This window comes from Thermobia domestica, chromosome 3 (assembly GCF_964235325.1).
Source record: "Thermobia domestica chromosome 3, izTheDome1.hap1.1, whole genome shotgun sequence".
NCBI classification, from domain to species: domain Eukaryota; kingdom Metazoa; phylum Arthropoda; class Insecta; order Zygentoma; family Lepismatidae; genus Thermobia; species Thermobia domestica.
Window position 1 is genome coordinate 327,957,713 of NC_137456.1, and position 18,317 is coordinate 327,976,029.

General features: G+C 35.4%; 1 protein-coding gene across 1 annotated transcript in view; it reads left to right on the top strand.

Moving 5' to 3' along the window:
- gogo (thrombospondin-1 like protein golden goal) overlaps window positions 1–18,317 on the top strand; it is a 1,102,148-nt gene that overhangs the window by 547,212 nt on the left and 536,619 nt on the right. The window contains exon 3 of the mRNA XM_081752697.1: window positions 13,326–13,471. Within this exon, the coding sequence (XP_081608823.1) occupies window positions 13,423–13,471 (49 nt within the window). The 5' untranslated portion in view covers window positions 13,326–13,422. The remainder of the gene's footprint in view (window positions 1–13,325; window positions 13,472–18,317) is intronic.

Here is an 18,317-nt window from a genome sequence, read left to right on the forward strand (position 1 = left end):
TGTTAAACTTGCAGTTAAATAGAATTTCCAAGAATTATGCTATATATTTTAAATTATGCTTTATTTTCTAAAATTATGCTTTATTATTCTTTAAAATTAGTTTCTTCTGGACCCTTAGACAACCACACCCATGTTCAAGGTACCAACCATATGTCTAAATTGCTATTATGCTTTTTATGCTTTTGGGTTGCTCTATTTATAATATACCAGATATTTTCAAGTTTATTTTGTATTGTTTTTATATTTTTAAATGAAAGCTTATGTACAAAATTATTTTTGGGTTTATTAGAACTAAATGTTATTTCAATTATAACTTTATGATGTACTAGAAATTTTCTAGTTTATTTTGTATTAGTTTCTTATTTTAATATGAAAGCGTATGTTCATAATTATTCTTTGGGTTATTAAAACTAAATGTGTTATTTCAATTAATAACTGTATAATGTGGCGATATTTTCTAGTTCATTTTGTTTTGATTTCTTCATACAACATTAAAACAAAATGTATGTACAAAATTATTCTTAAAACATGTGAGCACATAACGAATGTAATATATTCTTGTGGTTAAAGTAAGTTTGATTAAAGTACTTAAAAATCGATATAACTGGTTTCATTAAGAATGTTATTTACAGTTGCAATCCATAAGTAAGTGATACTTTTCGACTAAACCTGGGGGGGGGGGGGCGCCGAATTGTGTTTTGCCCCGGGTGACAGAAACCCTAGTTGCGGGCCTGCGTGATGCAATGTAAAGTAGTTTAAATTATTATTGTCTCTTTGTTCACCTCTGGTACATGTAGTTCCTGGTTTAATCCCAGCTTGCATCTAGTGGGCTTTGTGGTGGACAAGTACAGTGTGCGTGGGTTTTCTCGGGGTTTTCCCATTTTCTTCCACTTTTATCATTCCGCCGTTTCATTCATCCTCATAATCACCGTCTCCTTTAGCCAAAACGGCATAACCAACGAACATAAAACTGAAAGATTTCATTTTGTTTTGTTATTGTCTTTAATAAAATTAATATTATCAGCTGATTTACATGTGTTTTCTTCAAAAACTGTTTCTATAGGGATGTTCTGTACCGGTAAAAATGCGTCGATTCCAGATTCCACTGCAAGCGACACTTCACTCTCGAGATTTCGGACTAGCAATCCCATGAAGAAGTTTTGAATACCCCTTGTGTTATGCAACCACTTTCCCTTCATAGTTGAGTGGGTTGCAGAAAACTAAGGCGTAGTATGACAGCAAAGGTCAATGTAATTCATGATATGTTCAGTCAAATGTCTTGTTTCCTAATTTACTTCTCCCTTGTCAGAATTATAAATTAGAAACTCCATTCTACGAAGGGCATATACCTCCATGGTAATTGGATATTACTTATCTATAGATGCTGTTCTATCAGCTATTCGCTTCAATTCCTGTACACATTGAGATTTATGACAAGTAACATCCCTTCTTCAGTTGTTAGAGAAATATAGATTGATATATGACCAAAAAAAAAAAAAAAAAAAAAGAGAAGTACGATCAGAGTGAAGGAAGAACTCTAAGAAAGCTCAAGTATGAAACTCTGTTTATTACAAAATCCATACAATACAATTCAGGATGAAAGCAAAAATTTTAAACATTTTATTTTTTCTTAATTACGCCAAGGACCCTACACAGTAGTAGTGTACGTAGAATTTCACCAAAGGGGATTCAAGTTTCTAAATTCATATCATTTCAGATATCTTAAAATTGTACACGTTATTTTGTATCGTATCGTGTGCAAAAGCTGAGATAAGCCCGAAAACTTCTCTTACGTACACCATTGCTAAACACAATTTCACGATTTTGTCCTTTGGATGATCATATCGTGCTCTGCATCATATTACTTATACAGAGCAAATTTAACCGCTTAACTTATAATTATCTTCTCAAAAGTCGTTCCAAATATTATATTTTTCTTGTTGGTTATTTTTTTGTACGTTGAAGGTAGCGGTACGTGGAAGCAAACATTACTAAAACTGTCTAAAATATAGAACCGAATTAGGCACTTGAAAATCACCGATTTTTAAATCACGAGTATATTCGTTCGTAATAAAATCAGATGTATCTTATTGTTAAGCTTACTTTTTTGAACACTTTTTGTGTACATGAAGCGACAACGAATATTTTAAAATGTTTTATTCAGTTCGTTCAATTTATTTGAACTACAAGCTGACCAAAATTGAGATTTAAATTTTCCCGCAAGAAATATTAAAAACCCGAATATGTGCATTCCACAATACCACTACCAAACTACCAAATTACCAATAAACTATCAAATTACACTGGCATTTTGAGAAAACGAAACAGTGGGGAAAGTGAGTACAGTATAAGTAGATATTCCCTTCAATCTACTACGATTTTTTTTCTTGCAAAAGAATACCATTATTTCAAAGAGAAATAACAGACAAATGATTTCTTGGTACAATGTACATATACTATTTCAGTTCCGTCATTTTGTCAATAAGCATTGGCTTCCAATGCAAAATATTAGCCGAAAATAGTTAAATGAATCTTACCCAAGGGCGCCGATCCTGGGAGCCCGGGAGCTTGAGAGCCCAAAGCTCATGTGTGCCCCCTAGTGTATTTATGAATATACAGGATGTCCGAGAAGTCCTTCCCTGATTACAGGAATTGATAACTCAGGCTAGAAATAAGATAGAAATATGAAACTGGTGTTGAATTGTTTACAAACTATAAAAGTTTACAAACTATCGGAGGCCCTGCGCACCGATATCTTAGGACTTCTCAGAAAAGACTGCCGCACAGCCTCCACCGTGTCTGCTGAGGTTCTTGGTCGACCAGACCTCGGAAGGTCAGCAACCGACCCTGTGTTCTTGAACTTTTCATACCAGGCTTTAATGCTCTTCACATCAGGTGGAGTCCTCCCAAATGTAGTCTGGAACTGTCTCTGCACCGTGGTTGGTGATCGTGTCTCATGGTACCACAGGACACACTGTGCCTTCTCCTGGTTGGTTGGCATGGCTTCTTGGGCTTCTTACTTACGTACTACAAACCTAAAACAAACAAAATTGAGACTTGGTAAAACAGAAAAAAACCTAACACAGACAAAAACTTTTATAGTTTGTAAACAATTCAACACCAGTTTCATATTTCTATCTTATTTCTAGCCTGAGTTATCAATTTCTGTAATCAGGGAAGGACTTCTCGGACACCCTGTACAATATTTGGCATAATTTGAATGCAATTTGTCTTAACATCCTCATATATATGACCTTCTGCGTCTGAGTACCCCCACCCAAATTTACAGTGAAATCGCTGGCCTTGATCTTACCCACATCTATCGAACACCCATATATTCAGCTGCGTATGGCGAACATAAGGAGTCGCCGTTTAAATTTATATTCAGATCTTTTTTCTTTGCACGAATATATTCGTGATCATAATTTTATGGCCAAAAAAAGTCATAACTCGTGGTTTTAAGTTAAGCGGTTAATATTGGAGATCTTGGGTCAGAGTAAGTAACAAGTTTCAAAATGTAAGAAAAGGAAGAAGTTGTTGGGCAAGATCATCATCCAAACGGCTAAACAGTACATTTTATACGGAGAAACGTCCATTGTGCTCATTACTGTTACGTTGAAAATTTAAAATCTGCATTAAAATAAAAATGAAATGAAACAAAATCCTTGTTTTACGTCCCACACTTATGTCGGCTAGGCTAAACAAGACGGTGATGATGAGAATGAATGAAATGGTGGAATGAAGAAAGTGGGAGAACCCTGAGGAAACGCAAGCATAGAAGTTTGTCATCACAAAGCTCACCTGGTGCAAGCTGGAATCGAACATAGGACCCTATGCACTAGAGGTGAACACTCTACCATTGAGATACCACGGCCTCATGGTTAAAATGAAAGACGCTTTTGTTATACAGTATTTCATGTTTGTGTACAATGATACTTGTTTAAATAATAATAATAATAATAATAATAATAATAATAATAATAATAATAATAATAATAATAATAATAATAATAATAATAATAATGATGCAAAACTGATCACCTTTTGCAATTTTAAGCAGTTTAATGCTTTCTTTCTTTTCAAATAAGAATTGTAGACATTCTCATGTTTTAACTACATTTGCAAATTACTTACCAGGTTAGCAAAATATTTCAGTGATTAGTGCGTTAGAAAGTCCATTAGCTGCAAATATAGTGATAAAATCAATGTGCTTACTAATTTTAGCTTAGACATAGTGTAGTCTTAGAAGTTAACATAGTAAATCGTCATGTGAAGAATACAATGGTATAACTTGTAAGCTCAAATTGTTAAGTTACTAATAATTAAGCTACAATTCGTTATTTAAAACGAAAGAAAACATTAAACTCTTTGAAATTGCAAAAGTCATGAAGTTGTACATTATTATTATTATTATTATTATTATTATTATTATTATTATTATTATTATTATTATTATTATTATTATTATTATTATTATTATTATTATTATTATTTGTTAAACAAGTATTATGTTACATAAATATAAAGAAAAACACACTGTACTAGCATATTTTCTTTTAATCCAGATTTGAAATTTTAAACCTAATACTAATGAGCACAAAGGGTTTTATTCCTTATAAAATGTACTGTTTAGTCGTCTGTCTGCTGATCTAACACAACAACCTCATTATTTTCTTCTGTTTTTAAATTTGTTATACATTCTGACCACCAATCTTCTGCATTGTTAAATCTGTTCTGTGTAAGTGACATGAGGCAGAGCATAATATGTTTATTTGTAAACAAGAAAAGCCTACAACGAAAATTATTTCAATGCATCTTACGTCATATATATCGGGTGTTCTAAAATTGGCGCCACGGACCACAGAACACTATTCTACAATTTAAAACAAAGCAAAATATATACGTATATATATATATATACTTTCCTGGTCCTTGTCTGGATTGCACTATGTGCCAACGTCGCAGATAAAGAATCATAGATTAGATCTACCAATCCATCAAATGGTTACATCGATTCTTTCCACATGGCAGTTAAAGTCGATATAGATTGACACTAGCATCACTTATTAGTGTAGCGATCGATGTGACTGTTTAGTGGGTACGTAGAGCAATGCTAATGCTTAAAAGCTAATATCCAACGTTGCCACATTGTGAAATTTTGATTTCCATAGCGTCTGAAGGAGGCCCTGGAAGGTATAAAACATGTAACATTTTTACTTTAACTTGATCTGTAGAATAGTGCTCTGTGTTGCGAATTTAAAACACACACACACACACACACACACACACACATATATATATATATATATATATATATATATATATATATATACAGGGTGGGCCATTTTAATCAATCCACGGAAATATTTGAAAAATGATAAAACATAGAAAAAAGTTTTGAAGTACACGTTATATATTGCTAAGGGGGAAAACCAATTCCGCCAAAAGTACCCCTCCCCGCCCCCCGTAAATGGGGGTAACGGGGGGTAACTTTGAAATGTCAAATGGGAACATGGGTCGAGTAATATCTCGTTCGAAAGGTCTTGGAAAACTAAGTAACGCTGTACCAAAAGATGTTTCATATTGTGCACCAGTTTCAAAATGGCCGCCATGATATGGTTCGGAAACTCCAGTACCCGTAGTATGAAAACCATGAAAGGTAAATGAATGGAACAAAATTGAAATATGTAAATGTCATAGGGCATATCGAATGGTGTGGTCCCTGTGATCCCAGTGGCCTCCCTGAAGGGGTCTTGGGGGCTAACTGCAAAATTACCCCCGTTACCCCCATTTAGGGAGCGGGGAGGGGTACTTTTGGCGGAAGCAATGTATAACCTTGTACTTCAAAAATTTCTTCTATGTTTTATCATTTTTCATATATTTCCGTGGATTGATTAAAATGGCCCACCCTGTATATATATATATATATATATATATATATATATATATATATATATATATATATATATATATATATATATATATAGCGGTTTGCAATTGATGTTCCCTTATTGCAAAGTAGGGAACACAATAATACATAGGTAGATTTCAAAACCAGAAGTAGGGAAGGTTAACATCCCATAGGACAAGCTCGTGAAATTATGTATACTTGTGGCATTCGCAAAGGGGTTTCCAAGTTCAACTTCCCCTTTTCAGCAAGATATTATGGAAACATGACCATGTATCGTATTAAAATATGTACACAAACAGCAGAAATTATATAAACTTCGGAAGTTAAAACCCCTATGATGAAATTCTGCATACACTGCTGGCGTATACATTGCATAAGCAATTAAGTAAAATGAAGTATTAAAAATTTCTTCTTCAATATTGAATCGTGATATTTGAATTTTGTATTAAACAGCATTGTACTGTATTCGTTCGCTTTCTTACGGTTCTGGCTGCGCTTTTCATTCCACGTGAATTATCTCATTCCATTGTTTCATTCCGTGTGATTTATTTCTTTGTTATCCATCTAACTACATCTTTATTTATCTGAAGAATGGGTGCTACTTTCTTATGATTTATATTATGTAGTGTTATCGAGGCGAGTAGCGTCAAAAACATCTTTCGTCAACTGAAAGATCAGTATCTGTGAATAAGCAATATCCAATTACTATGGTTATATACGTACTTGATAGAATGAAATTCCCTATTTAAATAGGTAATACAAACAGGGGAGGGATAATTTAAGGAAATAAGACGCGTTTGACTGAATTTACAATTTCGTAGTTTATTGTCATTTGACGCCTTAGTTTCCCGCAACCCACCTATCAATGAAGTAGAAGTGGTTGCCTATCAAACGGGTGAAAACTTCGGAACTTCAAATTTGTCATTTAAGCTCACACTATCATTTTTTTTCTTTCTTTCTTTCTTTCTTTTTTTTTTTTAAGAAATGTTTGTTCGAAATCTTGCGAGTAGAGTCTCATATGCAATTACAGTGGAAATTTGATGTATTTTTAGGGAAGGAAATACCTATAGAAAGAGGGTTTAAACAAAAGACATGTAAATCGACTGTCAACATAAATTTTTGAAAAGGACGATACTAATCTAAACCATTGTTTTCTATTTGGTGATTCATAGTCCCGTTGATGTCTATGAAATACATTGTGGTGGTCCGTGGTATTATTTATATCTCGTAATTTTAATGAACGTAACTTTCCAAACCAATGTTTTATAAGTCCTTTGATAGTGCAAATGAAAAAGTGCTGTGACGTTAACGATCTCTCGATAAAATAGAAATAAATTTCAACTGTAAGTCTACATTATTACCAAGCAAGCCACCTATCGGTCTAATATGTTACTATTTCTTGAAATTCTTTTTTCTATACTGAGTGTAAAGGCTTGACTATTATCAACACGGAGCGGTGGATATTCCCAATCTTGAAAGTTTCTATTGCGAGCCCGAACGTATTAAAACAGATATGGAATTTTTAGAAGGTCAAAATGACGTGCCACGAGCATAATGTGCCATGTAGGATAGGTTTAATTTCCGTTTTTATTGCTCCCTTGAAACTGGAATAGTATATCTATAATTCCACCTGTTTCAGTATTAATATTGGATCTCACTTCCGGCGTCAAAACTGAGTCTCCGTAGCCTATCGTATTTTCAAAGCTCGAAACGAAACTCACTTGTTTTTCATATTTATTTTAAATACATGAAATAGGATTATCACCACAATGTTAGGTTGAAGTTGCTCAAAAGGTAAAGACAAGCATGTTAATTAAAGAAACGTTTCACAACCACGTATTACGGTGCTTGTTTCTCTCTTTCTTGTTATAGGAAATAGATAACGTTTTAAATTAGCCATCTTGTACTTAATTATGTTAATGAGAAATTAACATAACAGATTTTGAAATTTTTTAGAACTACATTTGGCAACACTGAATCTAGAGACGTAGAACGAAGGAACAAGGGCGTACATGAAGTCCAGTTTAGTGCTCCTACGGGAACATAACGCAGGAGAGAAAAAGGTATGAAAGCAAGGGAAAACCGCCCCCGTATAAGGCTTTTCTCATTTGTTTGAGCCTTGAAGAGTCAAGGGCGAGATGCGTTCCTAATCTTCTTGAGAGCTTCAAGTCTAACTCCCCCGTGGCTAGAAATGGCGCACAAGTACGACTCTTGGTTACTATCTGCAGGCACGTACTGCGAGCGAAATAAAAACGCCCGCTGTCCAAAGTACACGTACTTTCAAGATGGGACACAACCTACTTCTAAAATGTTTCCTTATCCTTTGTTTCTTTCCCCGTTTCGTGTACATTTCACGCAAGTTGTGTATGTGTATGCTTCTGTACAACAACAGAACAAAATAAAAAGATATTCCGTGTTTACTCTTTGAAGAAAGGGCATTACTTTTTTCAAAATTAGGCACGTAAAAACTTTATAGCCAGAAAGAAAAAACACGACACTCACAAAGGTCATATGACCAAGTGTTGGTACTTCAGAGAGATATTCACACGCGTATATCGTGTTGGCTTTTATTGACCTTTTTTCCTTAAAATTAAAAGCATTAGATGCTGATCTTAGGTGTATAAATACTTCACATTTAAGAAATGCAAATGTTAGCTAACATTGTCTTGTCTTTAAAAAAATGTTTTAAAAAAGTTTAACAACTACGTTAACCAAATATGTTTTTAATGTCGTGGTTATAAGTGGTATGTGCGTCAAAGAGTATGTCTGACACTCTTTGAAAAAGACAAACAAAATGTATAATTAACAGATATAATTAGTTTGTTACAGATAACAGGTATACTGATATAACAGATATAATTAGTGGAATTTGTTACACATGCAATGTGTTTTAGCAAATTTGCAACCAATGTTTTTCAATTTTTTTTTTCGAAAACTACGTATGAGCTAGCACGTCATTTGGTTAATCTTAATTTAATATATCGGTTGATGTTTCTGTTATCTTCGGACAGTGTTGTAGTTATATAAAATTTAAAGTTTAACATTTAAGAATAACTTAAGAATATTCCTTGTTAACTGTCTTTGGTGTGAGCGGTCCCAACTTCAATTACCGGTAGAGACACTCGGTCGAAAACAAATTTAAAAGCTTTTCAGGCCGGCCATCCTGAGTGGGATTTTCCTGGGTTTTTCTCATTCACACCAGGCAAATGCCGAGATTGTATCTAATATACCGGCATTGTCCAGTCCTGCTTTCTTCCTTTCCCAACTCCTTCTTCCTTTCCTTTTATCTGATCGGTATTATTTTCACACCGGCTCTGTGCTAAATCTGTAACATTAGGCCTGTATTTACCCGGTAACATCAGGCCTGTATTTACCCGGTAACATCAGGCCTGTATTAACCGTAACACCGAACCCTTGGTATTGAAGTAATACGCTGAAGTGTAGCCATGCTGAGACGACTGACTTGCGTTAAAATGAGATATTTTAACACTATCACGTTTTGCTGTGTAAACGTCGTCGGCTGAAAAAAAAAAAGGGTCACCTTCTAAGGCTCAGCCAAATCATGGGATCAATGACTTTTTTAAAAAAAGAAGTGCGTTCAAAATCCCTATCCATGATTCTATCAAATCTTGTAATGTCAGCACATTGCTTGCTAAAGAGTAGGGATAGGTTTCTGAAGTGGACAATTTTTGGAGGAAGAGAGTCTCATTACGTAATAATAATAATAATAATAATAATAATAATAATAATAATAATAATAATAATAATAATAATAATAATAATAATAATAATAATAATTATTATTATTATTATTATTATTATTATTATTATTATTATTATTATTATTATTATTATTATTATTATATTAATGGAGATTGTGATACGAAAACATTGAAAGAAATGCAGAGGTCTTGGGTTTAGCAGTAAATGCAGAGAATACTAAATACTTGGAAGTTCGTGCGGATCGTAATACGGCAAATTATGGATGCGTTAGAATCTCAAATAATACTTTTGATAAAGTGGATACTTTCAAATATTTAGGATCAATATTAACAGACGAAAACCATATTCACGGGGAAATTAAATGTTGACTAAAAGGAGGGAACTGGTGTCATTATTCATTTCAAACTCTCTAGTCGTAGTCGCGAATTCTGTCGAGGAATTTGAACTTAAATATATATAAAACGATAATCATGCCTGTTTTTCTGTATGGTTGCAAAACAAGGTCGTTTACTCTGAGGCAAGACCGTAGACTGAAAGTATTTGAGAACAAGATCCTGAGACGAATATTCGGACCCAAGAGAAACGGGAATGAGGAATGGCGGAAAATTCATAACGAGGAACTACATAATTTATACGGTTTGCCAAGCATTGTTAGGGTCATCAAATCTAGGAGGCTTAGGTGGGCAGGTCATGCAGCTAGCATGGAGGAAAGTAGAAACGCTTTCAAAGTCTTAGCTGGAATACCAACCAGAAAACAACCATTAGGAAGACCTAGACGCAGACGTGAGGACAATATTAAGATGGATATCGCAGAAATAGGAATACACAGTAGAAACTGAATGTAGTTGGCTAATTACAGACGTCAGTGGAGAGCTTTTGTGAACGCGGCATTGAACCCCCGGGTTCCATAGGCAATAGAATTAACAATAATAATAACAATAATACAATTTGAACCTCATGTTTACAAATGGCTCTCCCCTGCTATAATTCTGTCAAACTATTATATTACTTGTTTTATGTTACAATGTTTAAACTATAGATTTCATTTCATTTTACTATTAATATTTCCTATATAACCTGTCTGCATTGTATCGTTACGGACATTATATATGATTCATTTCGGGAAAAGATTTGTAGTGGTTACGATTTGCTTTGTATTAAGGGTGTGATGGGGAAAAAATGGTCTTTTTCCAAGAGAAATTTCCATACGACTGACATAGATAGATGAGGCTTCGGATGATTATGATAATATCGATTGTATGTGTGAAAGAAAATCTGCCATTTGTATTCTTTCTTTCTTTTTCGCCGGCAAAATCTTTAAGCGCCTTCTCGTCCGTTCCCTCCCCCCTATTCCTCTTTAGCTCTGCCAGCACAGATGACTCCAGTGGGATTCTGGGTCATTACCTCTGAAAGCGTCTATCAGTCTCCAGTCTTTTCAAGAGACAGTGACGTGGTGAAAGTCTTGGAGAAAGTTCTCGCCGTTCTTTTCTTCCGCTGATGGCATACACTCTAAAGGCATCTTTACTTCTGCACACTTAAACTTTTGAGGCCTCTTTCTTTATGTTTAAGTGTCTACTTGCAGAGTGATGGTGTAGTTCTAAAATTGGCGTCGCACAAGAAACTATTCTAGTTCCTTTGTTATAAGTAATTTTTTATCTAAACATCCGGAAGAATACTTCTTATTTCATTTATTTATTTATCTTGTGCCCCAAGTCTTTGTAAATTAATTCACCGAGTTGTTATGGTGGCGCGGTAGCTCAATGAGAGCGCTTACCTCTGGTGTGTGGGATCCTTGGTTCGATTCTCGGCCACGTAAGTTTGTGGTGGACAATATTGTGTCCGTGGGTTTTCTCGGGGTGCTCCCGTTTCCTCCCACTTTCTCATTCCACCAATTCTTTCATCATCATTCCATTGCTTCAATCATCGTCTCCCTTATCCTAAAAGGCATAATCGTGGTACATTGAACTGAAACATTTTTCACCGATTAACATTGAAGCAATAAAGAGGCCCCGATTTCATTTCTGCTTTCAGACATTCTCCAGATATTCTGAAGGTTTTTTTTTTTTTTTTTTTTTTCAGATATATCTTCAGATCTGCCAAGCGAATGTTAGAATAGTATCTGTCAGACAATTTTAAAATATTAGTTTCGACAATCCATCGCCAATATTTTCAATGTAAAATAACTTTTCCTTATTATTTATATCTGCCCTTTGCGCTGGTGTGGTGGCCAGCACGCATGCGATTAATATATGTAGTGCAGGGTTTGATTTCCGGTGGCTGAGCGTTGAAATTTGAATTCATCAGGATATTCGGATCGCGCTGTAAGCTATAAGTCCATGTCTCATACGGTCCACATTCAACAATGATTTACATATATCTGGAATCCAATAAAATAAATAAAAAAAATACTCCATGCCGTAAGCATCGATGGACCACCGATGGGCATATCTCGCCAAAAATTTTGCGGTCCCGCAGCGACGATCCACGGTAGAGACGGCCCCACATCCGTTTTCAAAATTATATCACCAATGGCCCATCAGCGGTAGAGACTCGACGAAACGCCAATGAACCACAAAATTACCCCCTCAAAATATGTTAAATTGCCCATGTGAGTGATTTTTTAATATTAAGTTGAGTCTATAAAAAACATATAGGAAAAGTACTCCGAGGTGGGCGAGAACACTGGATCACACCTTATTATGTGTTCTTCCGAGTTCGCCACGGAGGCTATGAGGAAAACCTCGCTTGTAGAGAGATAAATGAGTCGCCTAATATCAAAATCCACCACATCCATTTTGCTTAGTTTCGAGTACTCTCGCAAAACGTGCTGTAATGCTCCATATACACACGTACAAAGTCCCATATTTGAATTAGTTTTTCAGTATGAAACATTCAGCTTTTAAATAAAATTCTTGTTTCTGTGGAATTCTTTAGATCAAACATACAACAAGCGATATATAACACAATTTTGGTTTAAAAAAATGGATTTGGCGGTTTTTGATACTAGACGCCTCAAATCGTTGAGGTCGTTTTAATTTGGCCAACCAGAGTGCTTCTTTAACCGTGTATATTCGACGGTAACCGTTTGGGATCAAAGAAAATGCCTTCGGAATGTAATGTTATAACAAAATGACGCGTTTCTATTTACTTTATTTCATAGTTCTCCCATATTCACTTTCTAATGATCAGCGACATTTGCCATCTAAACTCGTACAATTATACTCACTCATCTTAAGATTTTTCACTTCATGATGTAGAGACAGGGGTTATTCTTCACCCCGGAGCTCACGTAAGGAAAAATTCGTCAGGAAATATATATATATATATATATAATCATATGCACATGACTGGCGATAGTTGTCTTTGGTCCCTTCGCGACGAATCGAAGGAGCATGGACCAAAATGAAGCCCTCGCTGCTACGCGGTGGTAACTTCAACACCCCGACCCTAGATATTTGTTTCGACTCGACGAAATTCTGCTGTCAGTGGCACACCAGCGGCAATTCCTCGACGATCGACATTTACCTTCAAGTGTTCCACTAGGTGTTGGCGACGCATACGGCATTGGGCATTATCTTGAGGACATGTGTACAGTGCGTTCTTTCATATTTTGATTATTACACGTTTTATTGTTTAGCATATACGTTATGCCTATATTAATAACTCTGTTTTCTTTCGTTTTCTTGAATAGGTCTCTACAAATCAAATGTCTGCGTGATGGAGCAGAAGTGATGTCACAAACGCGAGGTGACGTCATCGGAATGTGTGACCCTTGCTGAGCCCCCGCTATGTGGACAACATGGAGGACTCTGGTGATTTTCGTAGCCTTAACCAACAGTAAGTACTTCAATATACAATCATAACCGTTTTCCTAAGAAGGTAAATGGACGATAAAGTGCGATATAAACCAAATCTTATAAAAAGACCGAATTAGAGAAAGAATTGACAAGTATGTAATCTCATATGGTGACATTATCAGGTGAATGTGTTAAAATGCACAGTAAATCTGCAATGCCCTGAGTGGATAAGCTGGTGTCTGGTCTTATGCTTGCGTACAGCAGCTTAACTTTTGCTGTGATATCACTGTTCTGTACCGAAGATAAATATAATCGTTACGTTCGCAAACGTAAAGACAAAAAATCGTTAAACGAAACATGGAGTTCAAGGATAATGCTAGAACATACAGATTTAGTAAATATGTGTACATTGTCTGTTTTACATAATAGGTTGGAGATGTTATACTGCACACCTTTCGTATTCATATCCAATTCACTAAGAAACATAGACAGAGCCACTGAGAGAATGAATGATACTGTATATATTCCCATCGTAAATTATTGTTCATAAAAAATCTTTCTGTTCGAATTGTTCAGTACTAGCTAAGCATGTTGAAAATGTTGATACCATTAACTGCTCCAGCAACAATGGTCGACAACTTCTCCCGTTTCCTTCCACTTTTTCATTCCACCATTATCATCCGTTTCGTCATCATCGTTTCCTTTAGTCTTAAAGCATTAACATGGGACGTTAGCTTAAAAAACTACAAAAAAATCTCTAGTGTGCCTACTAAGAAAGATACATGTGCTTTTCTAGAAGATGCCTACACTTACTGTAATGTGCTGGATAAAACGAGGATAGACGCCGCAGGGGGAGAGATGCTGCACATACTATACAACTTAGTACACATCACATGATAACAACGTTTTGCAAGTATATGTAACTGTCGTTTGTTCCACGAAGGCAGTAGAGATCAGTCAAGTGAAGTAAAAAGGAGTAGGCTGCCTTCATTGCAAAAATTGTCTGATGATATAATCTTTGAAACTTTATTGAGAGAAGGTTCATAGGTCATAGAGTGCTAGTTGGCTTTTACTTGGTATATATTTTACAGAATAGTTGTTAGGGTATTGTAATTACCTTCCCCACGACCTTGCATCGAAATTACAAAACTATTAAAAAAAACAACCGATACAGCATCTCTCCTTGTGAAAAAGTGTTGTTGCCGCAGTTGCACAACGGAGATATTCCCAACAATTTCTTGCTATTTCTTATGCTTGCTAGTTAGCTCCTATCCACTTTCATACAACCACACCAAAACATTTGACCATATTGATTCACAGGATCTAGAGCCATCTTCATCGAGTACCTCATAAAGTCTCTCGCCCGCCACCGTGAAAACAACCTTGGATGCAGCTCAACTGACACCAAAAGTAACTCCACAACCTCCAGAATAAAATTAAATCCTTCAACATCTGTCTACGGTTCCACATCTACAGAAATCCAAGAAAGTACTTTTACCACTTCAATACCATTGCAAGTTCCTTTGAACAGTTAGTGGAATTGCTCGCTGTGGTTTCTAAACTTGTAAACATGAAAACAAAGAACTCACAATCATCTTCCAGGGTCAAGACAGAACTGACAGAAAAAGTAGCTGGGGAAAAGCAACGTGTACCTACCGCTATATCGAGTAAATCTGAGCAAGACATTAACAATTGTGTAGAATTAGGAGAACTGCTTAATTACAACTTCTAAATCAGACTGAATTCAGTGTACTACATGTTCGGAATAGTTATACAAAGCCTGTATTTTGTATGGAACACTGGAAGGAAGAACATTCATGAGAAGAATTTGGAGAACGGAAATGACCCAGTGCGACATCTCTCCTCATCTCTTTCATGACAGTAAACCAGTGCTTCTATAATTAAGAAAAGAAATCCTGTGAAACTTTTCCTAATAAATGGAATTCATCTCTTTCTTGAAGTACATTGACTGTAGTTATGGTTCCATACAGATGATTTTCCACAAAATGTCTCTTTTATATTCACTCATGAAAACGTGCGCCGTCTCTCCTCGTTTTACCCTATATAATTACCAAAAGATACGAGTGTTTAATAGAAACAAACTACCTGTTATTATACGATAAAACAAAGTATCATATTCACAATACTTACAAAAACGGAACTTAAGCTTCGTTATAGAAATATACCTGCAATTTCTTCAAATGGAAGGTAACTTGTATTCGCATACGGTATTTATGCATGAAATTACCTAAATTTGTGCTCTTATATTTCTCATACTACACTGTGAAAAATACGTTATTGGGACAGTGGTATATTGTACAAATATACGGAATCCTTATTTTAGTACATAAATCTGTACGGAGCATACGTTATCCATATGCTACATACGTATTGCCCTTTGATGTTACATCATGACGTTGCAGGATGTCCGACATCTAACAGTCTTCCGTATATTACGCACGTATACGTATGTTACATACGTTAAATATGTGTTACATACGTCTATCTGTATGTGAGATCCTGATCACCTACGTACAGTTCTTTCGTTCGTACGGAAAGAACATTTATTCGAGTCACTTATCTGGAAGGTATATATAAAATATACTTTTTCAGTTGTCAAAACCTACAGGCTTTACACAAGTATGCTACGTTTTTATGTACGCCACGTTCGTTTTTTTCACTCTTGTACTCTTTTCTTCATTTGTTTTTATTTTGTTCTTTCTCCTTTGTTTTGAAATAAAACCACGAATACATTAAAATACTTTACAGCACATGACGGTATTAAAGAAAAGGGAGAAATGCTTATTTAATTATTTCGCACTTAAACTTTTACCTCAAAGTACGAAAAGGTACTTTCTAATTCCGTATTTGAATCTCATTACTCTCTCTCTCTCTCGTTCTGCTGGTTTCTAAATTTGTGAAGAGTTATCTTCGTTCTTGTCTCAAGTTGATCACTCTTCTTTAAACATTTAATCCCAGCTTTCTCCAGTCATGTTTAATAAGATATCAATTTTTTAACAGTTCAGTTTTCTTCACAAAGTACCGTGGATCGATTATATAATTATAAATTCACGACAAAATAAATTACAAATGTGTAACGAAATAACAAAGTGAAAGTATGGTATAAGTGAACTTAAGTAAAAGGTACGGGACACCGCAATAAACTCTCTCGCTCTAATTTCTTATATTTAATCTTGTAATGCTGTAATTGTTACTAACAGAGGTCAAGACTGCAGTACTATATATATATCATATACACCTTCAAAAAAACAGAATTGTTTCTAAGTGTTTACTTGTAGATTGCCATATTTTCTGGTTGTTTTCTGGTGGTTTTCTTCACAAATGTGGCGAAGTGTTGAGTGATTTCTTTGGCAACACTCACTGTGTTCATGATTAATGCAAAGGTCATCAGACGAATATCAAACCCTCAGCTATTCTCCTGCGTTGTAAAACCAGGGATAGTACACTAACTACTAAAAAAACTAACCAGATCTTTATACTTCTGCTGTTGGGATTTTGGATTTTGGAATTTTCGATGACTAAAGAGCACGTATACTTTTGAAATTTAATACGTGTAAAACTTGAACCCCTAGAAGTACACGAATTATGTACCCATGGTCACTGACATCCCTGGACAATACTTTAATGGCAACACTTTGAGGTTATACGTATGTGGCTAACAAGAACATATCTGAAAAGGGGGAATATATATATATTGTAAAATTCCATTGAAGCAGGTAGAAGGTACAGTAACTACACATGGGAGTCGTTTTCTCCCATAACCAGTTTCATTACGAATCTCTCTGACATAATGCAATTTCACAAAATAAACAAAGCTCACTAAAATTTAGGAAAAGTGAGTGTCTCTAAGCTGGATAGCCAAGGTTGAAGTCTCACAGATCTCCGCGGCAAGCTAGGTGGAAAGGAGAACCACAGCAACCTGTGCAAAAAGCTCCTCAGCAAGCTGGGTGGTTTGTATTTAGGAATCTCTCAAAACTCCACTGCAAGCTAAGGAAGAGGTGTAGACCAGCCAAAGACTGATACCAGTTGTGATGATTCTTTGGATTTTATACCTGCTCCGTTGTAGCGGTGGCGCTGGTGCCCCTTTTCCATCACATGATGAATGGTGTTGCTGAATCCTGTCGTTTGCTTCTCATAGTGACTTGTAATAAATGCACATGGTATTGTTTCAAAATAAAAGCGCATATTGATTGATTATAAACAAAACTTATGTGCGATATATTACAATATTCTTACATTCATAAAAGTAAATTATGGATACATAGTATTAATTTTGGCAACGTATGGCTTGTATGCATAAGTTGGACAATTAATGTCCCCACAGTTTATTATTTAGCTTATCTTTAAAAATTTGGGAAGGGTTCATTTCAAAGGAGTGATCCACTGGCGCCGATCATTGGGCAACCTAAGGAGCTCGAATCCCGTCTACGATGTTTGCTTAGAACTCCGTATTTGTACCAAGATCCTCATTGATGTATTGTCATATGATATCAGACAACGGAAACTGTATATCTGAACCCCATCCACCCCAAAGTTATACAGAAATCGGCACCAATACCCTGACATCTCTTATTATTTGAGCGTACATAAACAATCTAAAGCAGTCTACATGAATGGTACACCATGAAAACATTTTTGCGAGTGTTCATGCCAACTGTATACATTTCTGTCAGCTACCATACCATAGCAGATCACAACATTAGATGAGAACGTGTTTGAAAGTTTGGAATTGTGATAACAAATTTTCATTAGACATTTAAAATTTCGTTATATTTCTGTATGACAGACTTTGCTGGGAAAGAACGTAGGAGGATACATTTTGAAAAGCATATACATATAGAACGAGTAAATAACGCTTTTGATGT